This window comes from Asterias rubens, chromosome 7 (genome assembly GCF_902459465.1).
Source record: "Asterias rubens chromosome 7, eAstRub1.3, whole genome shotgun sequence".
Classification (NCBI taxonomy): domain Eukaryota; kingdom Metazoa; phylum Echinodermata; class Asteroidea; order Forcipulatida; family Asteriidae; genus Asterias; species Asterias rubens.
Genome location: NC_047068.1, coordinates 4,421,936 through 4,448,947, shown reverse-complemented (window position 1 = coordinate 4,448,947; position 27,012 = coordinate 4,421,936). Strand labels below are relative to the sequence as shown.

At 38.4% G+C, this 27,012-nt stretch overlaps 2 protein-coding genes across 2 annotated transcripts; both read right to left on the bottom strand.

The window, feature by feature from the left end:
• Positions 1-437: 437 nt before the first annotated feature.
• LOC117293011 (transmembrane protein 11, mitochondrial-like) lies at positions 438-2,411 on the bottom strand. The gene is made up of 2 exons (XM_033775216.1): positions 2,385-2,411; positions 438-1,310 (listed from the first exon to the last, which is right to left on the bottom strand). Exons 1-2 carry the CDS (start codon positions 2,399-2,401, stop codon positions 797-799), a joined length of 531 nt encoding a protein of 176 aa, XP_033631107.1. The 5' UTR covers positions 2,402-2,411; the 3' UTR covers positions 438-796.
• Positions 2,412-5,446: 3,035 nt separating this feature from the next.
• On the bottom strand, positions 5,447-26,839 carry LOC117292213 (TOM1-like protein 2). Its single transcript, XM_033774177.1, has 15 exons — positions 26,781-26,839; positions 25,120-25,204; positions 21,628-21,706; positions 20,580-20,861; positions 20,106-20,156; positions 19,205-19,579; positions 18,511-18,589; positions 17,888-18,030; positions 15,223-15,400; positions 13,821-13,944; positions 13,126-13,240; positions 12,253-12,282; positions 10,334-10,393; positions 9,578-9,647; positions 5,447-7,379 (listed from the first exon to the last, which is right to left on the bottom strand). Exons 1-15 carry the CDS (start codon positions 26,830-26,832, stop codon positions 7,258-7,260), a joined length of 1,845 nt encoding a protein of 614 aa, XP_033630068.1. The 5' UTR covers positions 26,833-26,839; the 3' UTR covers positions 5,447-7,257.
• Positions 26,840-27,012: the final 173 nt, after the last annotated feature.

Below are 27,012 nucleotides of genomic sequence, written 5' to 3'. Positions count from 1 at the left end.
CAATCAGCCTTGTAGATATTCCCCCAACTTTGTGCCCTGCAAAAAGCATGTGCCGGATTTTGTTTTTTTGTAGATTGTTTTTTGTTTTTATCGTTTCCTGGTTATTTGTTCACATGGCTAATGGAACCTTATCCCTGGCTTTTAATTACTCTAAAGCCAGGCTCATACTTCATGTCAATGCAAAGAATTTGGTGTCACAACCCTGTATCGGCAGTAAAGGTATTGCAAGAGTTTTGCACATTTCAACTTAAACAAACTGTTCGTTGTGAACCACTGCTAGGGGAGAACTTTGCAAAATTCAAAACAAAGAACATTTACACTGACACTAACAAATCATGTCACTTTCGAATCATTGAAGAACACAAACAATTTTCAGTGATAAGCCTAGGCGACTAATGAAATTTACAACTCTACTAGTTGCGCTTCAAATATCAAATAGTCCTGTTTTTGACACTACTCGTGACTAATGTTTAATTCCCAAAATGCTCACTTGCGACGTCGACACTTAGTCGCTAAACCTTGTTAGTCAGTGAAACAAACAAGATTATAGTACAAACTTTTGTTGGAATTCCACCATGTCTGAAGAATTCTGCATTCACATCATTACTTCAAACTTACATTCACTTTTTTAGTACAATTACATCTTTCAAAAACTCGACAGTAGAATTTACAACACTTTCTGGCAAGTCTGAATGCCACAGGAAAAACACACAAGTTACTCATAAAGTTTTGAGGTTTGAACTTAGAGCACTCAATTCATAAAAATTTCCTATGGTTAAATTAAATTCTCGAGTCATCATTGGGCGCACAAGTGATAGAATTTATAGGTGAGACATATAGCGGCTAGTCCAGCTATAACATTGTGCAGTGTTTTGCGGTATTTATCCTCCCTTCGAACCAAGACCACTGGTGTCGCTGTTGTTAGTGTGTGTAGTGGCAGCCGAGCTAGACTCCTAGTGTCGTATTCCACCTGGTACTTGCAGCACGGGTCAAACTGCCAGGAGATTCCGTACAGGGTAGCGCACGCCACGCTTACTGTTCCGAAGGGAATGCTTACAAAGTTTGTGACTTTACTCGGCAGCATCCAGGGGCTGACTAAGCACGCTACTCCAGCAAGGACGGCCGTCTTGTGGAGGCAGTTTCCCACTGTGATCCAGCGAGCTGTCTCATCACCAAGCCTGGAGGGTTCAATGATGATGATACTACGGCAAGACTCAAGAGCCTGCTCTAGTTCATATTCAAACTGTTCCTGGGCGTCTCCATTGTCGTATATCTCATGGATGATAGCGCAATCAGTTGGCAATGTTTCTCTGAATGAAAAAGGACATTGTAAATATGGTAAGCGCTGCATGACACAAAGACTAACGACAAAGCACAATTGGCCAGGTCACACTCACAGGTGGTGGGTACCGCATCATACATGTACATGTACCAATACTTGTTCTCTGTTTTTAATGCCAGGGCAAGATACATCTTGAAGATGCAAAATAGCAGCTAAAAAAGAAAAGAATATTGAATGGGCTAGTCAGTAAAATTATGTGTTGTACTAATTCATAAGCCTACATTTTTAATCTTTGTTTCCCTTGTCAATGACATATTCGTAAGTTTGATTTCCACCAATCATTGAATCAACAATAGTGCCAATGCAATGGCAATTAATCTTTCCAACTTCTGAAGTCTACTTAGTACTTGCTGATGTTTAGAGGGCCTTACTTTACAATAGGGTCATTCCGACCAATTCCGACCAATTTCAACCAATTTGACCCAAAGGTTACCGATTTATGGTCGTTTGAATGTCAGAGGTCAGGCGCATTTTGACCGAAATCAACAAGAAAGAGCTGAAATTTAAAATTTGAGCTTGTTGAGCCACGATTACCCCATAAACCAAATAATATGAGCAAATAGATTAAAATGGTTCAACTTCAAAAAGGTAAAATGTTGTACATGTATTGTGTGGTTAGTGCAGCAGTGGTGCAACTAACTTCTAGTTCTACCACTAAAAAGAAGTAATTATGAAGGCACCTGACGACCCTAAATATTGTACATGAGAAACCTGGTCGGTTTAACAGAAGGAGCAGGTTTTGTTCAGGGATACGTAGGCCTAATCATATAATGAATGTCTAATTTATATTCTGTCTGGACTAGCTCAGCCAGTTTCCAAATCAGCTGTCCGTCCGTGGACCGAGCAAGCCGGTTGTGCAACAACAAAAGTTAACAACAACCTGCCTTTATTTTAATCACTTTCACGAACTACTCCGCACATTAAAAAATGAAGTAAAAACTGTTACATGCTGCACCAACTTTCAATTTACAAATTAACTAAATTATTTGATGACTTATCTAAAAAGAATTACGTAAAAGCATCAGATTTTGTAACGACTTACCTTTCAGATTCGGCCATCTTGCCGTGATCGAATATGCTATGAACTCACACCAAGTCAATAGAGGGCGCTCGACCACGAGCTCCTTTTTTGACCTGCCCCCCCCCCCCCCATAAAAAAAGAAGGGTGGGCGGAGTTTAGCAAAAGAAAGGGCCAATTAAGTTTTTGTTTTAAAATTATGGCAGCCAAAAGTTTGTTTAGGTTGCGAAATCACTTTGGAGCCTTCAAACAAAAGAGAAATAAACCTGTAGGTCCTTTCTCCCCTGGTCTACTACACGGCTGCGCGGGTGGCGGGTGTCCCTCCAATCTCCAATTTATGAGATATATAAATTGTACAAAATGTAATCAGACTGTAACATGACAAAAAGTAATATAAAACTTATTCAATGCATTCCACCAAAGACAAATGACTAAGTATACAACTCCAGATTCATGTTTTTAGTATTACTTGTATTTGCATTTATTTTACACAACTGGTTTTGTTGATTAAAGCATGACTCAAGCATTTAAATTTTCGTTATTTAGTTAAAAATTGCTACATCATATAAATCAACCAAAAGGTATTACCCATACTTGAATAAAGAAAATTGAAAAACAACTTTCAAGTGGTTAGCTTTGAGAAATCAGTAAATATGGCTTGGTCAAAGATCAACAAGATTAGCTCTTTGTTTTAACAGCACTCCATTAAGTTAAAATCATCCAAGTCCCAAAGCATTCCAGTAACAGAGTTCCCATTATTAAAATTTCAGAAGCCATACTTTTCAAAATGAAAGGCAGCCTGGTGGCCAGTCACTGAAAAAGTAAAGGGCAACCTGCTGGCCAGTCACTGAAAAAGTAAAGGGCAACCTGCTGGCCAGTCACTGGAAAAGTAAAGGGCAACCTGCTGGCCAGTCACTGAAAAAGTAAAGGGCAACCTGCTGGCCAGTCACTGGAAAAGTAAAGGGCAACCTGCTGGCCAGTCACTAAAAAAGTAAAGGGCAGCCTGCTGGCCAGTCACTGAAAAAGTAAAGGGCAACCTGCTGGCCAGTCACTGAAAAAGTAAAGGGCAACCTGCTGGCCAGTCACTGAAAAAGTAAAGGGCAGCCTGGTGGCCAGTCACTGAAAAAGTAAAGGGCAACCTGCTGGCCAGTCACTGGAAAAGTAAAGGGCAGCCTGGTGGCCAGTCATTGGAAAAGTAAAGGGCAGCCTGGTGGCCAGTCACTGAAAAAGTAAAGGGCAGCCTGCTGGCCAGTCACTGAAAAAGTAAAGGGCAACCTGGTGGCCAGTCACTGAAAAAGTAAAGGGCAACCTGCTGGCCAGTCACTGAAAAAGTGAAAGATAGAACTATGGCTGTCGTACCTCAAAAAGAAAGATAATATTAACACTTCATAATAATACATTTTCCCAATGGATATCAGGTGCAGGTCAAGGAAGGAAAAGGGATATGGGGAACAAGCTGCGGTTTTATAGAAAAAAAAACGTGAATACAAAACAGTAGTTGCTTATATAATGTATAGTCAAGGCTCGAGTATATTAATAAGCAATGGTGACATAAACAGATATATTTTAAATACATGTTAACCTGTACGAACAAACGGATGATCTTCACCGCTTTACATTTACTTGGGTTGTTACGTTACCGCACACAAATTCTTGCAAGTAACCATTACAGTTTTTCGCAAGATTTCTTGTTAGGTGAAACTAGGAAAAAATGCTGGAATGCGATTATTGTTCATATCATTATCTCACATGTCAATTATCATAAAACAGGCGTGAAACTTTCTAATTGCCCAAAATACATTATGGCTTAACACTTAACTTTTGTAATGTATTTTTTTCCAGTTTTTTATGCTACTGTTTTGAAAAGAAAATGTTCCTCATGATAAAGCGGCTTATGAAACTGTACAAGTTGCTTGAGGGACAATGATCCGTACACAGCAAGTCAGTTTGACATGAATACACAATTTGCAGACAGTGACTATGACATATGAGGATAAGAAGTTACACCAAAGTTATGTTGAAGTAAGGCTGAGACACACTGCAGCGATGGCGAAAACGATAACGATCACGCCGTAAAGAGTCATGGCCGAGTGGTTAAGAGCATCGCTACACCAGGGTGTGGGTTCGAATCCCGGTCGTGACACTTGTGTCCTTGAGCAAGATACTTTACTATAACTGCTTCTCTTCACCCGGTGGTACAAATGGGTACCTGCGAGTGTAGAGGTTGATATTGTGAATGAAAAAGCCTTTGGAGCGATATAAACTGTTGCCCAGGTTGTATACTCCCAAGGGAGCTGAGAAACATTGAAAAGGTATGTTATTGGCCCTATGACCAGGGCACTAATGTAAAGCGCATTGATACAGGTATTGTGAAATAGGCTACATGTATATAAGAATTGTTAGAATTAAAATGAAATGCTCCACCCAGAATACGCACATGCTTGTTCAACCAATAGCATGTGTTCTCATTGCTTCGTGATCGTTTTCGTTGCAGTGTGACTCGGCCATAACAGTCCAACTTAGGCCTCGCCTAACTATAACTTGGTCTGTCCCAACATTAGCTAATACTGTCACAAACAGGCCTAGATCTATGTTGGGGCATACCTTCATTTGAAAAGCATGGATTCGGCAAGACCCAACACACAACTATAATTCCATTTATAGAGACAAGCGATCAGTTAATAAATTTGTATATGATCGGAACAAGTTCAATTCTTAAGAGTCACCATTTATAATCATAGCAAATGCCCAGTTTCAGGGCTAAATTGCATCATACAGCATGTAAGTAGACATTTTCTGCTTTTGCCATAAAGCATGTAAGCAGACATTTTCTGCTTATGAAGTGGTAATGATCCGAATTTAATTAACACTGCTAACTGTAGGCAAAGCAAAAGGCATGCCAACTTACCTGCTGTTTCTGTAGGCAGATAATACACGCGCTACAGTTTCAAATATTCACAATCATTTGTGAGATACACTTTTGCTTACATTTTTATGCTACAGGAAGCACATTATTTGGCTCACTGGAAAACAGCTTTATAACTGCAGAATTTAGTGCTTAACTTACATAGTATACCATGTTGTTGTTTTTTGAGAGGGCTGTTAATGCATAATGATGTGGTAGGTAAGCATGGATCAGAGCCATAAGAATGGACCCGGGTCTTTGAATAAGTTCCTATTGTCAATGATATATTTATGTCAATTTAGTAAATTAATGCTGTCACTCGTTCCTTTGTCAAGACTACTTGTCAAAATAGTTAATCTCTGCAAAAATATAGCATTAAAAAAACACAGATAACTGAGAAAATTTGAGTTGTGAAAAATGAGAATTTATACCTTGTTCCTAAAGTCAAACAATTATATAAAAAAAAATATTTTATAATATAACATACAATAAATGTAATTTTTATAACCATTCTTTTTGGACTATCTAATAAAATGTTTCAAAATATATTTGAGATCATGCAATGTGTTCTGAAATTATGAATTCTAAATATAAATATTTGAAATTAAGTGTCATTACAAATATTTTCAATACTTTTATTTTAAGAGAACACTCTTGTTGTGCATCGCAAATAATAAAGAAAACAAATTTTGTGTGTAAAATCTGTTTACAATTGACTTAAATCAACAGAAGCATTTCTGTGTAAATCACTCGCGAATAAAATGAAAATAAAAATGACAAACTTCGAATTGCATTTATCATGTAAACAGCCATGGCGACCAGCAGGCTCCAAAAACAATGTACATAAAACTTTTGATTTGATGGAACAAAATACCTTGAAAACAATTTCTTTGATAACATTTTGGTACACATTTTCTGAAAAAATACCAATTAAGACGCTACACCCTGTCTCACTGCCATGGTTATTATCGGTCTCCTCCTGTTGTTCAAGGAGGAGTTTACCTAACATTAAAATGTTGCTATTAACTATGGCATTATGAACACCAACGTCTAGTTTGCTAAAAAAAATATTCACCACAAAGACTTTAATCTGTTTGCAAGTTTGTGTAATGCTTCATTTGTCTGCTGTTTTAGTTTTCTCCACTTTTAACACCATTCCCTACTTCAGAGAAGTCCCCAGTTAAGGCATGTGTCTTTCATATGATCAATACATTCTACATAAATAAGAATGTAACCGGCCAATTCATTCTAAGCTTTGAATCATGAGACATTGTCTGCTAGTTCACTATCAAGTAAAGAAACCACAAGGGTCATTAATCTGGAGGTTGTTGGTTCAAGTTCCACTCCAGTAAATTTTACTTTGTTCAAACCCAAACAACCTTGTTTTTTGGGGCTGATTTTCCCCCCTCCTGGAAACTCCTATTTCTGCTTCAGAATACATCTCATCTGTGCTTAGCTAACTTTTTCATCTTAGAAGCTATCCGAGTACATGTATGTCTCAAAGATTTTAACAGTAGATCTTCAACCTAATGAAAATGTTTACACAGTGTACACAACAACCAGGGTGGACCACGGCTTTCAAGATTTAAACGGAAAAGAAATGCAGTCCATAATTTTTGCAAGTTAGAAAAATTAAACAGTTTTTACAAGCCTGCTGAGATTTTAGAATTTTTTCTTTCTAGGTTTTTCCCTCATATATCATTTTAACTAATTAGTATATTACAACACTAAATACAAAGACTTTAGTTTTGTTTTATCCATTCATGCAGGGCAAATATAATTGTTAAACAATTTTACAACTGCATGATGTCTTTTAAAACAGAGAATTACTTATTCATTTTGTTTAAATATGTACACATAATTTCTTTTACATCAATGCACATTTTCATTATGTACATTCTATTTTTGTCCAACGTCTATCACCCTTCAAAACCAAACAATAAAAAAACACTACCCTCTTTCTGAATGGTTAGATCCAACTTCAAGTGATCCCTATAAGGCAAACATGGTGTTATCGGTCTCCTCCATTTTCGTCTGGCGAGATGTGTTGTTGTGATTGGGTGGAGGGAGGGTATCAGCTGCTTTGGCTCGGGTCTCAAGAAATTGGTCAAATTCTGCAAATACAGGAAATAAACACAGATAGCTTTTTTAGTATAAAGGATGTCATCAAATCTCTAGAGTTATTGGAATGAATGAACAGAAAACTTAAAAATGTATTTTTTTTGCTTTTCAGTTAAAACCACTCAGAAGTTTTAAACAATGTTTTCTTTGAGTAAAATACAAGCAAAAATCATTATTATTATTATTCCATTGAATTCATCTGTTAATTTATCAGGTTAAAACAACATTCAAAGAACAAAGTTTAACATAAAATGCAACAGATTTAAGAATAATAAAAAGTTGACTTAAATGTTAAACATCAAAACAATTGCCATTTGAAGGATCACAAATGGTGCACTGAAAAACTATCTAGCTGCGTTCTTAGTAAGCGCAGGCAAATAGTGCTACGTGTCAAAGTCAGGACTATTGATTGCTCAGTCGGGTCGCGACTACCGTTATTCAACTTCTTGGTAAATCGTTATTTATCTCCCGGGATAAAAAAAAGGTGAAAAAAGATGTACAGTATGTGATAAGTTATGTGGAAGTTTCAGTTAAGTAGTTGTCAAGAAAAAGGTGAAAATCACAGAGCAATGTTTTCAGGAGATTTGCGTGAATGTGTTGTACATGTACATGCTAAAATAATTTTTGTCTCACTGTGACATAAATTATTTGGGTGAAACTGTTTTTGTTTTCTAAAAAACTGCAGCACCTACGATGTGTTGCAAAACATGATGTGACAAAAATAAAAATCCTACAAGATAGCACCACTATAATTTCCCATGGCTGATGGCTCACATGTGCCTGAGAGCTTAAGGAGGACATTTTCATCAAGAGACTGACACACGATCTGTCTCAAATTGTCAAATTTAAAAAGGCACATAAATAATACAAATATTCTTGACTCAATAAAAACTTGTAGTTTTCAGACATTTCTCTAAAAAGGAATCCTCCTTATTTAACTTTTTTTTTCCAGGGTTTAAATTAATGTCAGTTCTGCAACACTTATTGTTGCCTAACCTATCCTTCAATGGGGGTAAACAATAAACAGACTTAGGAAAGTTGAGAAAAAGCCTAACAAATCCTAGGAGGAGAAACACAGTCAATAACCATGATGGTTAAGGAAATACCCAAACCATCTTAAAAGGAAAAACACAGTTCACCTATCTTTTATTATTCGAAAAAAATAATGCTTGAGGAAATGCATAAACCATCCTAGGAGAAAAAAACACATAGTAAACATGTCTTTTTTCTTCCCATGATGGTTGAGGCATTTCCTTAGAAAGATGAAAGTTTTACGACAGTTCGCCATCAATAACTGAAGTTTCCTTTGTACTACACAACCAAAACTTATCCAGCACACCCACTATACATGTACATTCCTGATGCTTGTATTGCCTTTTTGTTGAGTTAAATTAAAAAACATCTTCAAAAAATGCATTTTTCTGCTCGGTACTCTTTGTTGTTTTTCTGTCGCATCGCACGGTTTTTGACTTCTTAATATGCTCAACTCTTTATTTTTTGGTCACCAAGCGCTGTACATGCGGGCACCAGCCTACTCGCTTGCCGAACTGCTGAGCCACAACCGAGTTGGACTAAACCGTTCTGTAAAAGGGGTGTTGCGCGGCATTGCTTGTGCAATCATCAATCGTCCTGACTGTTGGTGAACCAATGGGAGACTTTCAAATACTAGGTGGCAGCAGACTTACCAGTAAAATTTCCAGTGTATACATAGTTCTGAGGATGCGCACATTACCAAGAACAATTGATTTACCACGTTCAGCACATTGAACATCTGCACAAAGGGCTGTTTTTGCAAGCTTTCATTTTGATTACAAATTTACCTGAACTTGTTAGTTCTGAGGATGCACACATTACCAAGAACAGTTGATTTACCTGTTAAGTCTGCTGCCGTCTAGCGTCCTGAAAGTCCCTCATTGTGTAGCTCATGACTAATCAACATAATTTACTTATGAAACACAATCAGACGTCAGTGACAAATCCTTTTAAAATCTTGAATTATATTATATTGCCTAGTGTCGAAGTCGAGTAGTAAATTTAACTAGTCGCCCAGACTTAGATCTAAGTAAGATTAGGCGATACTGATAATCGCAAGTCAAACTTTCATCTGAAGACAGTATCGTTGAAATACTGTCACATTGAACATCTGCACAAAGGGCTGTTTTGCCAGCTTCCGTTTTGATTACAAATTTACCTGAACTTGTTATCCCTCCATCAGGTTGGGCATTGGTATTCTGAGCTGCAAGACCATCATTTTCTTTATCCTGTAAATAAAAAATAAAACATACTAGTTATAACAAAAATGTAAAAGGTCTCACTTAAGCTTGTATTTGGCCACCATTGTCTCGATAGTCTGAGAAATTCAATTATAAGTGGTAACTTGTGATCAAGCATGTCATTGTACCAGACAATATTCAAATCTAACATGCAAATGGCTTATTGGTAGGTCGGCTATTGTTTTTCTAGTACCCTTTCTTCATTTCCCCCCAAGAAACACGACTGAAAATATTTCTTGCAAAAAAACAGTTAACGGCCTGTCTTTTCGACCCTACATGTACATTGAAGCAAAGTCTTTCCCAAAGGCACTGCGAGGGTCAAAACGTCAGGCAATTAACTATTTTTTGCATTTATGGTTGGTAATCAATTGATATTTTACCGTTGAGACCAATTCAAGAACTGTCTCCGTGCTAGTGCAGTTAATTACGATCCTACATGTATCTAGGCTAAAGTAGTAGTCCCAGCCAATTTGTCTATACCTTCTGCCTCAAACGGTTCTTTTCAGAACTGAGAATTCCGAACTGAACATCCGATAAATCTACTCCGCGGTAGTAGAATAAAAAAAGACAGTTCTCTTAGCTAAGAACAAACTCTACCTGGCAAGTAGATACACACATTGTGTTATCGCATACCAAATATATATTAATCAAATTTTCTAGAATATATTTCTTACCAGATCTGTTGCATTCAGCCACTTCTCCATCTCATCCACATCAACACCAGGCGGCAATCCCTGTAAACAAAAAAGCAGTTTCCCAAATTATATTCGAACTTACCACCAAGCGGCATTTGATTATCCATGCATTTGAGTCACACAGACTCTGCTTTCATTTTGTTTGTTTAGCACTTTGTATCAAATTTGTAAAAAGCGCAATATAAATATTTATACCATTATTATTATTATAAAAACTACTTAGTAATCAAGTACTGCTATTTATATTCTATTGACAGGTTTTGTGAAACTCTAATAAGGTGTTAAGTAAACTTTTGTCTGTTGGTTATGTTTGTATGCCTACCCCCATCATGCAAGATTCTAACCTCCCCCATACTATTAAGTTTTGCCTTGTACTTAACCGCCTTAAACCCAGTTCATGCTTCCTTCAGATGAAAAGTGAATTGTGAGGTCACAGATTTACATTTCAGAACAATTCAACTGTGCTGAACTGCTGCAAAACATGCGCAGCAAAACAGAGCTGTGGCGCCAAATTAGCTTTGCACTAGGGTTTTACAAAAAGTATGAACTAGAAGGCCTTTAGTAGCATTTCACCCCGCCTGTGGAACTCTCTGCCTTAACATCTCAAGGACACACATGACATCTCATGATTCCAACAGTCTCTCAAAACCCATTACTTCAGATTAGCCTATAAAGATAGTGAATGAAACTTTCTTCTTGTTCTTGACCAGTGCCTTAAAATGCTGTAATATTATTATTATTATTATGATGATTATTATTAGTAAAGTAAACCTGAACCTGACTTTGAACATGCAAAGTTGATTAACAGCCTGGAAAAAACAAAGAAAGGACTCAGGGCATTGGTAAAACCCCCACCTTACATGTATATGTACACTCAGTTCATCATTAACTAATACCAAGATCAAAGTAAAGTATTTAGTCTAACACAGCAAAGCAGGTAGAAACTACCTATGCACATAAATACAACACCAAAACTGAACACCACTAATTATTAAGTAAACATTCAAACAACTCATTGATGCTGGTCCAATACAAGCACATGCAACACACCAACACAGTTTGAAGTAAGGTTTTTATGGTGAACTGTTGATGGGAAAACAAGTACAAAGTGAATGTGTTATGTTACTGCAGTGTATTTTCAAAATGCTAGGCTGAATCTGTTATTGAGCACTGGTTAAGCACTCAGTTTTCCCCTACATGCGCATGCTAGAAAAGACACTTAAAATTTTAGGAGATGGGTGGTCAGAATTTGATAATGCTAAGGCCGGGGGTGTGGCGGGGTTTAGGGTGAGAAGCCGTAGGCTGGCTGCATGCTCAGCATTTAAAGGATCTCCTGTTAAGCCAAGTTCATACTTTTGTTGATGCAATAATTCGTATACATATTTTGTCCAACTGTGACGCAAACTATTTGCTTCGCACCAAACTTTCACAGGAAGTTTGAACAGAGCTTTAGAGACCTGAGTTTGCAGAAGAAACAAGGTTTTCATGGGAAATGTAAACTGAAGTAAAGAGGATTCAAAACCAGACAGCAAACCAAAAGCATGCTTAAGCACAGTGTTAGGCAGAGGGGTGTTTGGGTGTCTTTTGGATACCATGTTTTAAATTTGGACACCCTGTGTTATCTGTCATTTACATGTAAATGTATTGTAATAAGTATAAAAATTGGACACACAGCTTTTAAATTTCCAGCAGATTTGGACACCCTTTTACCGAAACTATGTGTTCAAGCCGGTCCAACACTTCTTTGATTTAGTACAAACAGCATGTTTATATATTTTCAAAGCATCTAAATGCAGGATTAAACAGCCACAATTGTCAGTAAATAGATTTTCAAAGGATAAAAAATCCTGGGATAAGTTTGCGGTTTTTGCAGCAAACCACAGACAGTCCATGCTTACCTCTTCAGTTAATGCATCAGGATCAGTCTCCTGATACGAGCATGAACAAGTATCAGACATGATGAATGAGAACGTCATTTTAAAAACGATACCAAATAAAACAACAGAAAAATGAATGAACATTCACAATCAAGCCATATTCCTTTCGTGGGGATGTGACAAGTAAATGTATATTGCAAATGATAACTCAAAATTAAAACAATTATAAAATGAATAATGAAAATAAGGAGCCTGCATATCAGGTAAACTTCTTTGAAAGTGACTTTATTTTGGTACGTGAGTGATTCAAAAATGAACACATCAGGGCCCAATTTCATAAAGCTGTTTAGCAGAAAATAATGATTCACAAATGGGCACCAGTCGCAACAATATTAACTTTAATGGAATGTTGGCTGGTAAACCTTTTTCTGCTTAGCAAGATTTTCCATGCTAGGCAGTTTTTTGTGCCTACTGGCTATATGAAATTGGGCCCAAAACAATTTAAAACACTTGGAATTTGCTTAATCCTCCTGAGTGTGACATGCAATGTGCAACGATGATGAGGAGATCAAAAACTGTACCAAGTGCGCCGTACTTTTTACCGAGTGAGGGCGCTCTAAATAGTATCTTTATCACTTTAGGGTGTATACGCAATTTGTCCTAGACAGTTTTAATCGGCGTTCTGTCTCTTTGTTGGTTTAGAGGTAAGTTGTAACAGCTCCTTTAAAGGTTTTATTGTCCATAATGGATATGATATCTGTGGTGATAATGTCTTCCAGTCTTTAATAATTGTTTTGGGTATGAATGAATGATAACCTTGGAAGTGATACAAATATGTTTGAAAATGCCCTCACACGGCACATTGTCAATGGAATGAAATTTGCTGAAACTCACCTGAGTTGGTTGGGCCACTGGGGCAGCTGAAAACGGATTGGCTCTTGCATTGACCAGATTCCCCATCGTGACTCCTGATTGGTCCAAATTCAAAATGTCTTGATACGTACTGCCACTGAAGTAGGGATGTAGATCATCATGTAAGAGATAGTAACAATGACTGATTTACAATTTGTTTCTCAAGGATGTGGATGAGAGCAGTTAATGAAGAAAAGGTCTTAAAGGCACTGGACACCTTTGGTAATTGTCAAAGACCAGAACTCTCACTTGGTGTATCCCAACATATGCATAAAATAACAAATCTGTGAAAATTTTGACTCAACTGGTAATTGAAGTTGCAAGAGAATAGTGAAAGAAAAAGCACCCTTGTTGCACAAATTTGTGTGCTTTCAGAGTCCTAAAAAAGGCTTCAGGCCTGAAGTCTTTCTCAGATTCAAATGATTGAGTGGAAAAATACCTCAATTTCTCAATAATAAAGTTCCTTTAAAGGGAGTTGTTTCTCAGAATGTTTTATACTATCAGTAGCTCTCCATTTCTGGTCACAAAGTAAGTTTTTATCCTAACAACTATTTTGAGTAATTACCTATAGTGTCCAATGCCTTCAAACTGCTATACAGATGAAGTGTTCCGGTAGGGAGCAAGTTCCAGCTTACACCCCAAATATGAACCCTGACCCACATACTTAGTGTACTAACCTTTTCCTGCTGTCTGTGTAGGTAGTCTGTCTACTCTGTGCAAACATATCAAACTCATCAGAGGGCACCGCTGGCGTCGAGTTGATCTGATTTAACGTTTGACTCACATTCCCACCAGCTAAGTCTGGTTAGCAGCAGGAGAAATTTAAAAAGTCACAACCAAATTAGATTTCAGGTAATTTCATAACACATGAAATACCTTAGGAAGAAACTATAAATAATAAGTAAAATTGTGGGTATAACCATGTGTAAATCTCTTTTGAGGGAGTTTTGGCTCTGAAGAGAGCCGGTTTGGTCTCAATGATTCAAACAGTATACTCTGCTCGTCTTCAGGAAACCTTACACATGGTTGTTCCCGCAAGTTTACTATTTGTTTATAGTCTCTTCCTGTTCATCCACAACACACAAAGCTTCAAAAAATGCTTACATGAAAGACCATGTTTACACAAGTATATTATTTCACTATTTCACAAGTTGACAAAAAATAAATCAAAACAGAATCATGCACACCAGTACTGATGCACACATTAAAATCAAATTTGCACAAGGTCTACACCATCTATTCTAGGTAAGAGTAAGTTTTATAGAATTCTTCAAGACAATTTTAAGGTTTTATACATGATCGCTAGAGCTTAGTCAAGTCACGAACAGTGTTCATGTTTCATGTGATCAACCATATACTTGAAAAACTATGAAAATTTGGGCTTAATCAGGTGTGTGAGTCAGGAGTAAATAGTGCAGAAATATGCACAATTCTTAGCGTGTAAACAACTTTATCCTTTCAGGTATAGTTTCTCAAATATGACTTCATTTCAGAGCAAAACATTTCACAGCAAAATTTTCCTAGTATGAACTTCATAGTCAGTAAAGCTCGGTTCATACTTCCTGCGATTGCGAAGCAAATTTTGACGTCACAGCCCTGTTTTCGCAGCGAATGATTTGCAGGAGTTGAGTACAAGTCAACTGATGCGAATTATTCCTAGCGAATTTGTGATGTCAAAATTCGTTTTGCATTTGCATGAAGTGCGAACCAGGCCTTAGCTTTCAGACTAAAACCAAACAAGATGTTTTCTATCCTTCATGTCCTTACCAATACGGTATTATACCTGCATGTACAGTTGTAATGTCAAATGACAGTTGCTATGTCAAATGGTTCGGGGCAAGCCTTTGCATAGTAACCTTCAGATGAGCAAACCCTGTGACACATCCATTCAGAATTGTGTATGGGTGTTCATCATCTCTTACATAAAGTCTACGCAAAAGCTTGCCCTTAATCATGTAACACAGCAATTGTCTCAATAGTCAAGCATGCATTGTACCAGACAATACTCAAATCTAACATGCAAATGGCTTATTGAACCAAAATTTCAAAAAAATAAGAACAAAACCAAACAGCCCTCACCGAGATTAGAAAATTGCTGTGACATGTCCCCAGATGATGTGACTGGGGCAGGTTGAGCATAAGCATTGGGTACAGGAGGCTCATCGGCACCAAAGTCAATCAGGGTGGGCTGGGCTGCAGAGAGGGGTGGAGGGGCGGAGTTTGCGGGGTAGGGCGGAGGAACACTGCTGACACCATTCTGGGGGAAATGAATTCCAAAAACAAAAGGGTGAACCGAGTAAATGATAACGGCACCAGTGCGGTATGAGTACATAAAGGGTGCGTTTGATTAGCTAACAGGAGTTCGATTAGCCATTACGCAATACTCCAGTCTGCCCCAGTTTCAGACACTACAAACCCAGCTCACCAGAGGGTCTCTGGCGACTACCACGCGCACATGTATGTATATATATACCCCCGGTACACTTGGGGAAGCTAATAAAACACACCAATTGAGTCCCTGCGCAATCATGAAGGTCAAAGGTCAAGGTCAAAATTCAAGGCTAAACTTTAAGTTTGTTTGTATCCCATTGTATCTACATGCATACGGTTCTTTTCAGAACCACCCCAACTCATTTTGAGATTGTTATTACATGGTGTTACCGCAAACTCTTCAATACATGCATACTAATAAAGCTTGGGCGATATCGATTTATTTTATTCACGATATATCGCTGACAATATATCGCGATATTCGATATAATCGCGATTAATTAAGTTTGACGTCATCAGTCTTCAAACTCCAAGTGCACATACATAAAGTCAATTTAGTAGGACGCCCTCGCCAAGGGGGTCAAAAGGACGCTGATCATTTGACAACTTACAAACAATATATGCATGTGGTTTAAACATTAGTGTAGTTCAAACAATAGTATGAACCACGAGTGTAGAAATGAATAGCAAACTTCACTACCGTAGGCTACAGGTGACCTTTGACATTCAAGCTTTTGAACAAGCGCTCAAGAAAACTCTCCAAACCAAGGGGCATTTTTAAAAAGCAGTGAGCAGGTCTGGAGTTTCAAAGAACCCATCAAGACCAAAATAAAATTTGACAATGCGTGATAAAAGCAAATTACAAAACGTCTAAAAGTTTGATTGATAATTGAGGAACGTTTATGTCTGTGCTTTAACTATGACTCTCATCATACATTCATGTAGGTGTTAATCTCAGGCCTGTACTTCAGGGAGGCAACAAAGGCGATTGCCTCGATGCCCCCTGGTCATTGCCTTGCTATAGTAGAAATTTTCTCATGGGTGCCCTTAACCAAGAAGAAAATGCCTTGGTGCCCTTGCCCTTTCAATAACGAAGCATACAGGCCTGTAATCTCATCACCATACCTGGATATACAGCAGGGTATTGTTCACAGTATAATGGAGCATTCTTGTTAAAGAGAAAAACAAACCATCAGCATTAAACAGGGATGAGATTGGACAAATGTGACAATTCCTGAAAAATGGCTTTCATTTCATTTATGCAAAAAATAGTTAATGGCCTGACGTTTCGTCCCTAGCAGAGTCACTCTCGAGGCTAAATGACCACACGAACAGGTAACTAATTTCATTTCATCTGGTTATGAAGCCAAGGACTCTCAGAATTAAGCGAACTCAATCACTGTACCAGCCAAGAACGGAATGAACAAAGACAAGGAAGGAAACTTTAGTCTTAAATGTGGGAGGAAATCCCCAGAGAACTATTCCAGGGAAACCTACACGTATGCCGTCAATTAAGGACTGAAAACCCAATCCACATAGTGCCCCCAGTGTGATTCGAACTGGTGTGGCGGTTTCAGTCTTCCACCGTGTTCAGTTTTTCGGGTGACGTAGTCGGACATATCAGCACGTTGTTCGAACGGTTTTAGCTTTCCGGTGTGTTCAGTTTTCCGGGTGACCTGTCAGATACCGCCGCGATACTCCTAGAACTATTTCGGTTTCGTCCGGCTATCGTCTCCCGTTACGGGAGACGATAGCCGGACGAAACCGAAATAGTTCTAGGAGTACCCCGGACGAAACTGAAATAGTTCTAGGAGTACCGCCGCGAGTATTACCCTGGCGAGTACTGTAGTTCTCTCAGCAGTGACCCCCAAATTGTTTATATTACGATTCTTTCCTGTGTAGTCACATAATCTCTTGCCCCATCTTTACATGTATTCATGGGTACAACTTTAGGTAGGTCACACTCTGCTTGCATAAAAAACAACTCATACGATCCACGCGTTTGCCGCTAGTTGTACTCGACTCGTGGACGCCGCCACATGCAGCTACCGGAGGGTAACGGATGACTCAATACAGCACTAAAAATGGACTACTTTCGCTTGCTGTGCGCAGGCATCGCATGACGTAATGCTACCGTATTTGGTCATTCGGAAAACTGAACACAGCGGAAATGTTGAAACCGCCACACCGGGATCCTAGAGGTGGAAGATGAATAATTTCATATGCTTAATTGTGTGCATTGTTATATTCTACTTTTAAAACATCTTTTTAACCTCATGCATTTCATACCAAATGATTTCAAATGCTTTTCATAGACAAAAGCCTAATCCAAGGCAACATGTCCCTTTAACAGATTTTTCAATTCAGGCTATTTAATCACATTTTCCTAATTTTTCCCAAGGGCAAAAAGAATATTATGTTTAGAAGTATGAGTGTTTAAGCCAGGATAAAATATGAAAAAAGTCAAGCTTACAGGTTGTGGTGCTGGTGTTGGTTGCGGCATCTGAGTGACTCCCATCTGGGGTTGTGGGTTGGCCTGGCTCTGTCTGTAGCGCTCAAAGCGATCAAAGCGAACAAATACATTGTTCAGATCATCATTGACCCTCAGAAGTTCACCTGAGTGAGAAAATTTCCAACATTTTTGTTCAATAAATCTTTGACTTAATTAGCAGTGTCAATTGCCCACCATTTATACAACAAAGAATCCTGCCATAGCTCAAAGGGAAGTTTAAGGGAAGGTATCTGTTTGGTAATCACGCATAAAATTAATGTCAACACATTATTGGTTAGAAGCAGCAGCTTCCGGTAGTATAAAGCATTTTGAAAAACATTTCACTTAAAAGGAATGTGGTTTTGTAAAATGGTATCAGTTTTTCTGCCCCAAATTTAAATCTGAGTCAGATTGTGTATTCCTAACAGGGATTATTCTACCTGCATGGACATATTCAAAATCTGAAAAATACAACCACTGTCTAAATAATCACACGTTTATTGTATACAACTACATTTATATACGATTAAACCAATCGAATGGTTGCCTTTAAAACACTTAAAGATAACAAAGGGAAAATTCAAGAATGAGAATTTATGACATACCTGTGACTTCTTCATTGCTGATGGAGCTAATAAGTTCAACCACTCTTCCCTGCATAGCTCGGCAAGTTTTGTTCACGTCCTGAGGAAACATGTGAATGAAACGTGTTAAAACAAATCACAGGTGAGGCATAAATCTTCATATAACGCAACGTTGAGACACAAATGTTCAAACAATTCAAAGCTAAGGAACAAATATTCTCAGTTAAAGTTGAGACACAAATAATAATAAATAATAATGGCAATTTATATAGGGCCCATCCATGAAACATGCTCCTGGCGCCGAACAATTAAAAAGAAAACCATTAAAATGCATGCCACTATAAAATAAAACCACAGAGAAAAAACAGTTAATACAAGTATTACCACAACTCAAGGTTGAAACACACACAATTCAAGTATTATAAGGTCGAGCTACTTTTATTATTAGAAGGGCACCGCAATGACAAAATTGTATACCTAAAGAATTAAAACTGACCCTATTGGTTGGCAAACGCCATTAATAGAGATGTGCACTAAGCAGACGCATAAACATGTCTGCGTCACGCCATCATCCACATGCTTAATGTTCCTCCATTTTGCCAACCAAAGTGTAAGTGCGCACGGACATGTGCTTTTTACATATTTCATAGGAAGGGTCTATCGTCTCATTTGCCTCTGCGAAGTATATTAACAAAAATTTGAGGAGTCTGCTTACCAGGAGAAGCTGCAGGTCACCAGATTCTTCTTGGCCAGGCACCATCTCAGTCAACATCTCAGACATGACCTTGACATTACCCAGGACGACCTCAAGGTCCCGTTTGAGTTTGGCAAGCTGCTCTGGGGTCAGACCAACTGGGGCTGCCGTAGGGGGAGCCTGCATGTTCATTGGTGCAGCGATGGGCCCAGTGTTGAGTGGTGGCTGTTGAGGAAAGGGGGTCGTAAACTGCTGTTGCATCTGTGGGTGCATCCCCTGCATCTGGGGCTGCATCTGCGGTTGCATCTGCATCTGCATCTGCGGCATCTGCTGCTGTTGCATCTGCGGCTGCATCTGCTGCTGTTGCATCTGCGGCTGCATCTGCGGTTGAGAGGGCTGTACAAAAGCAATCAATAACATAATCAGAACACAATCTTGCCAGTATGTCATGCCTGTCTGTTTTGTTCTGTTTCCTCACAAATATTGGATTTCCTTATTGAAGCCATTGCCAGTCTTCATTGTGAGATAAATATGGTATTGAAGGCAATGGACACAATAGGTAATTACTTAAAATAAATGTTAGCATACAAACTTGCATGGTAATTAAGCAATGAACAAGTGTTCATACATTGTGACAAACGACTCCCTGTAAAGTAAGGTAGCTTATGAAAAAAAAGGTAATTTCTCAATCTAATAATAAAAGGCTTCATTATGCACCTGAAAGCACACAAGTTGTGCAACAAAGGTGTTTTTCTTTCATTATTTTCTTGCAACAAAGATGATCAATGGAGCTTAAATTTTCACAGGCTTATTATGTTATGCATTATGTTGAAATACACCAAGTGAGAGTACTGGTCTTTGACAATTACCAAACCTGTCCAGTGCCTTTAAAGCTCGTTTAGACACTTATGAACGGACTTACCTGTCTAGTTGGAGATTGGCGTCTGACTGCAGGGTCAACTTCAGGTGTTCCCTGGATAATAGATAAGAAAACACTACTGTAAACAGGGTGCAAGAGGTTCTTTGAACAAAAGGCATTCCAAGGGCTACAAATATACACTGGACCGCTAGCCCGAGGCTAGTGATTTGAGTCCCGGGCCAATAACCAGACTAGTCTGATGGTCTTGTGTTTTTCAATAAGCCATTCCCGAGTTAGATTTGAATAATGTCTGGTACAATGACTTGCTTATAGTAACAATATACATGTACCACTTGAATTCCTCAGACTATAGAGACAGTTGCTATACGTCAAAGCATCGTGCCCAATGACACAAGTGTCAAGACAGGGATACGAACCAACACTCTGATGACTTAACCACCAGAACTTGAATTTGATGAACTTAACCACTCGCCCTTGACACCTTGGGATGGATGGAGTAAACAATGACCCACTCACCCTCTGAGGGGTCACAATAGGTGACAACTCATCAAGATTTGTCGCCGGGAACTCGATCCCCTTCTGCTTGAGCTCCTCATACACCTTGACCACGCCCTGGAGGTCCGGCTTGCTGCGGAAGGCATCTGCCCATGACTGGATGATGCTTAGGATTTTCTCCTGGACCACCGTGGGCGGGTTCATGTTGGGCTGGATGATCTTCACTAGCTCCTTGACGAACTCTTGCTTGCAGACGGGAATGTGGAAACGGTGGCCGCAGTTCTTGACGCATGTCTCCAAGACCTATGTAGGAAACGAGTCACATACATACATTTAAATCTAATTGAATAATGTGAAGTGCAGCTGGCTAACTACTAATTTAGTTGTTAACTCCCCAGGGAACTGAGAAAGATTAAAGGAATGTTATAAGCCCAAGGACCAGGGCACTAATGTAAAGCGCATTGAGACGTTTAATGTGGTACTTTACCATGAATTATCCTTCTGATGGGACATATGTAACCGCAAGTTCTGGTACAATGTTTGTAAAAGAACCCAAAACACTTAGGAGTAAAGAGTAGGGCTATACCCCTAAGCACCCTAGGTTTCCTCAGGCTTGTGAGTAACACACTATGCACCATTTATGAGTAAAGCCATCCAGTAGGCCCTATTGCATTTCGTAACAATAAAACTAATTCTTATGTAGGGCCTATTCATTTTACATTCTTGCCCTAACCATTGGGCCTATAACATTCCTTTAATGTTTCTTAGCTCACTGGGGAGTATACAACTCTGGGCTGCTGTGGCCCTCTAAAGGCCTTTTCTCATACACATTATAAACTTTTACCCTCACACTACCCCTTTGTACCCCTGGGTGAAGAGAAGCAATTAATCTTGCTCAAGACTGCAATTCAAACACACACTCCAATGACTCAACCATCAGAACTTGAATTTGATGCTCTAAACCACTCGCACTAATATCACATGTGCTTGACTGGCGTGTAAGTACTCCAGCAATGTGAGCGATAAAATATGACACCCTATAAGGGTCTATAGGCCCCAAATTACTTACCGTGAGCGAAAACATGACTTCTTTCCAGTTTTTGTTCCCAATCAATCTCTTCTTGATGGCCTTGACAGCATCTTTGGGCCTGCATAAAAATTTGTTTTAAACCAATAATTATTTTTATTAGAACCAGCAAAAATAATTTCACAAGGCTACTACTGCTCAGCACAAACAATCGCAGAACAGAGACAGAACACTAGCCAACTACATAAGTCATGTACATGTAACACTAAGTGATTTATAGTTCCATTGTAAAGCATAGCTAAAGGCTGTAGACGAACATTGTGTAGTACATACAGACCAATCTTTTGTTGGCTTGTAGGCACTATTGCCATTACTGGGACAATGAAAAACAGTTGTCTGTGGAAATTGTTTTATGTGAATTATGTTGTCTTGCTCACTGATTGACACAATTTCTCTGACAGGACAACATTCGTACATGTAGACCTTTACGCAATACACCCATTGCACAAGCACTAACTGTTAATTTGATCACTAGCTACATGTAGACCAACATGCACCTCATTCCACTCCAAACATGCGCACACCGAGTATTTGCGATAAGGTATGACTTGCGCCTAACAATGTAGAATAATGACCATAAATATTGAACAGAAGCTGAATTCGAAAACAACACTGTTATTTCATATTGGCTTGGTGCTCCTTGAATGTTCCAACAGAAATTTAGAAATACCTCATAAAGGTGCACTCAAAGAGAAAATGCCTTAGTGCCCCTTGCCCATCAGGTCTGAACGGTGCAGACATACACCGGGGAACCCAGTTAAGAGACATGATAGACACTGAAACTGCATGGTCATGTTTAACATGTTACATCAGCATGGTTTTGTTCTTTTGGTCAGAATTTCAGAATTCACTTCCTGTTTCATTACAAACGTTTAGGCCCCTAACAAGTATGATCTTAATATGTTGTCCTGTCAGGGTCATTGTGTATTATGGTTGTCCGAGACAACTAATTCAAATAAAATGTATAAAAAACCTGAACTACATTGTATTCAGTAGCATTTTTACTTAAAAAAAGACAATGGACAGTACACTATTGGTAATTACTTTTTTTTTTGAATGCAAGTTGCCTGACACACAAGGCCTGAAGGCCACTTCAAGGTTACAATTATTTTTTCCAGAGGCTGTTGACACCTACATGTACATGTGGGCATTTCCAAGCCAAAGTGGACATGACTCAAAAAAATAAAATTGTGCCTACATGTTTCTTTACACTTTCTTATTATTCCAAACACATGCCAGGATCAACTTCAAAACTTTTTTTAGGATTTGCTTCACAGTTTGATTATAAAAAATCATTTGTTTGGAAAGTGTATTTTTCAGTGGGAAAACTTTAAAAACTTTGACTTTTCTCAAATAGGTCCAATGTTTTCAGCAATAAGCAGTTTTCAATAAAAGTCATTACATTTTATATCCATGAAATATAGTGTACAAGAAATATTCATCAAATTTTAACCACCACCCTCCACTTTTATTTTCATCGCTTACCTTCAGATACTTTAGATATAGTGTAGCACGAGTTAACGAAACACACATTTTTTAATTTTACTACAAAATGGTGACACTTTAATTGATGCCAATTAATATCTATCTTCTACTATTGGTGCCTCAAGTATTTATAAGAAATTAAACTGTCAAGCATTATCTACTACATTTTAATGATCCGTTAAAAACTGTAGCATGAGTTACCGGTAGCACGAGTTACCGATGTAGCACAAGTTACCACAATTCACTCTCCCCTAAACCAGCAGGAGGATTCAGTTAGTTTTACCAAGTATTACTTGGCAACAACAGAGAGCTCTCTTCTGCATATAATGATATGCATAAATGCAATATTAATGTCTGGGGTCTATGGTAGGCAGTGGCAGGCAAACAACTAAAGACCTAAACACTGACATTTGTGACGGTCGATGGTTTGTAAATATTGTGGTTGAATATGAAGCCTTATAAAAGGAGACCACTTTCCCGGTGAAGTTGTGCAAATTGGGCAAAATTATTTTACAAGTTGCTGAGGACTGCTATTTAAGAAACTTTGACATTTTGTGAAATAATAGTAAGTTGTTAATGGCCGGACACTGTAGCACGAGTTACCGCAGCACGAGTTACCATGTTTTTTGCATGTCAATGTAAAATTAAGAAGAGCACATCTTTCTAAGGTATACCATAATAAACTTAGGCATAGTAGAACTTTACTCATCATATATGATCAGTTAGACTTGATTGGTTTTTGTTTCAGGACATGATCAAAATAAAAATGGGTAATTTTTTAGCATGTCCTCTGCTCGTAGCACGAGTTACCGATATTCACAAATACACTGTTTTTGTGTTATAAATTGTTTATTTTTACTTAAAAAAGATTTATTTGATCATTTTACTAGTTGCTGAGGAATTCTATTTAAGAAACTTTTACATTTTGTGCAATAATAGTACTTCGTTAATGGCCGGACAAACTGTAGCACGAGTTATTGTAGCACGAGTTACCATGTTTTTTGCATGTCAATGTGAAATTAAGAAGAGCACATCTTTCTAAGGTATACCATAATAAACTTAGGCGTAGTAGTTACTCATCACATAATCATTTAGACTTGACTGGTTTTTGTTTTAGGACACGATCAAAATAAAAATGGGTAATTTTTTTTTAGCATGTCCTCTGCTCGTAGCACGAGTTACCGATATTCAGAGCTGTCCCATGCATACAACAATTAATTTTGTTCTCGTCAAATTGCTATGAGGACCTAGCCTTGGATGTTGGCTTTCAAAATACAAAACATTAAGATTCAAATCAAATATTGTTTAATAACTGGAGCCTGGAGTATGAAAAAGGACACCATAAACTGTAGCACGAGTCACCGTGGAATTGCCCATGTGTACTCCTAGGGCTGAAACAGGGTATCATCAATTCGAAGTCTGGCCGGTAGAGCAGAAATCACTACCTCCCCAATTTTATGTAGCAAGTGTCACGACCTGGATCCGAACCCACACCCTGCTGATCAAACACCAGTGCTTGAATCCGGTGCTCTTAACCGCTCGGCCATGACACTGCCAAAGAGGGACTTCAGAGGGAGCCGTTTCCCACAATGTTTTATACTATGTTTTATACTATCAACATCTCCCCATTAGTTGTTACAAAGTAACTTTTTATGCTAATAATTATTTTTAGAAATTACCAATAGTGTCCAATGACTTTCATGTAAGGTTTTAATAACAGTCTATTTTGCAAACATTGATTTCCACTCATAAGATTACATTACAAAAGGCAGAATAAATTTAGTAATAACAATGATTGCAGGCCTTGAACTTCACTCTTGAAGGGACACAGCAGTTTCCTTCTGGTAAGGGGGAACCTCTATGAGGAAAATGTAAATTTGTACAGAAACCTTACACAGGGCACCACAATAATAGCACAAGGCATCCACAATTGCTGTGGGTGATGGGTTATTTTGAGGCCTATGATTAAAATACTGCATCATTTCTTACCCTTCCTCAGTTTCATTGATGATGTCACAGATCTCCATGTTGAGGCCCCAATCCTCGGAGGCCAGGCCCTCCGAGGTGGCCTTCTCTAGAAACAAAAACAGAAAAACAAAGAATCATCAACAATGAGACCTGTCCATTTCAACTTCTAATTGCCTTCAAAAAGTTGGCTTTAGCAATTTGCTCCTTAGTCCTTGTCCTTTCGGAGCGTTGTCCATAGATGCACAAAAATCACATAATGTAGTGTGAACTACATTACTAACTATTGCAAATTGAGGTCTGTATGTAGACTGAGGGGCAAGGGAGGGTACCAAGTCCTAGAGTAGTAGATGTATAAAACTACATGTGGGTTATTTCTTTTACATGTATCATCTCCACCTGTACTTCTAGAAACTATAAGGCTCCCCCTTAAGCCTTATAATAGGGGGGTCTAATATTTAAAGCTATACGTTTTTAAAATCGGCGTTGATAGATGAAAGTTTTGCGACCGTTCGCCATCAATACGTAACTAAAACTTCCTTTGTACTACACACCCAAAACTTATCACACACACTCAATATACATTCATGATGCTTGTATTGCCTTTTTGTAGAGTTAAATTAAAAAACATCTTAGAAAAAGCAATTTTCTGCTCGGCACTCACTGCTGCATTGCACGCTTTATAATTTTTGGTCACCGGTACTGTACACGCGGGCACCAGCCTACTCGCTTGCCGAACTGCCGAGCCACGACCAAGTTGGACTACACCTATTTGTTAAAGGGGTGTTTACGCGGAAGCCCGGCCACTTACAATAAAATACCCACTGTTCACGCATATTATAGGATTATTATAGCGCACATGCACTGCTGGTTAACACCCCTTATGCAGGATGGTTGAGTTCTACATGTACTTCTACGACTCGGTAGTACGAAGGATAAGGGGGAGGGGCATGACGTGCTTGTGCATGGTACACCTTCTGCCCCCTATCATGCATAATAACAAATTCCCTAAAAGCAGTCACTGCTGACTAACTCTCAGCGCCATTCCTGGTTTAATCCATATCATACAAATACTAACTAAAGAAAGTTGTACGCGGCTACCTACATTGTACAGAACAACTATTATTATTATAACACAAAACTACAACTACTGTAGCTAGAGAAGACATTTTAATTTTAAGGAAAAGCAAAGCAAAACAATTGTTGACTGTGTTTTTTTCTTCTTCTTTTTTTAGATAGAGTAGCACCTGGCAGTAGGCCTACAACTAGTACTATTTTACTAAAAACTAATGCTGAATTTATTTTAGTCTGATCTGGTATGGAGGAAGGGAAGGGAAGGGAATTTATAACAACATCAAAATTAAGGTTTCAAGTTAAGTTGAAAGAGCATATGACGTGAAATTTCAGCCTTTGTCGGTGTGGCCTTCACGGAATAATGTTGAGTCAGATTAAATATTTACATCACAATAGAAATGAACACAAACTTAATAGTTGTTTAACAATAATGTGACTTTTTTTTAACCTTCACAAAAATATTCACCTCAATCCTGTTTACAAATTGTTAGTAGAAATTGTCGCACAATGTCAAATTTTGTTAAAATTCCAGGTGTGGGTACTTGAATGCTTAAAGATTCAACCCAATGACTTTTCGCCATAAATAACCTTCTATTTAGAGTAAAACTCACCTATTCTTTGCCCGACGGGCGTTGCAAACGGATTGCTCCCGAAAAACGACATCTTGGATTTTGAGACTGGTGCGCATACACTAAATACGTTTCAAATGCACTGGGAATGGTGCACTACAAAGTTTATGAGCGGGTACCAACGAGTGACCTCAAAACAGACTGATTGCGAGTACGTAATAAGCTATTTATAGAGTAATTTAAATACAGTTTGACCTTTGTCCTTCGAGTTGAA

What these genes read in the sequence shown, in the direction of transcription:
- LOC117292213 (XM_033774177.1), bottom strand. Translation starts at nt 26,832, where the DNA reads ATGTCGTTTTTCGGGAGCAATCCGTTTGCAACGCCCGTCGGGCAAAGA. An exon ending in GTGACCTGCAGCTTCTCCTG is followed by an intron (nt 18,590 to 19,204) that starts GTAAGCAGACTC and finishes ATGTTTCCTCAG; the next exon opens with GACGTGAACAAAACTTGCCG. An exon ending in CTGATGCATTAACTGAAGAG is followed by an intron (nt 10,394 to 12,252) that starts GTAAGCATGGAC and finishes TTTTGTTTACAG; the next exon opens with GGATTGCCGCCTGGTGTTGA.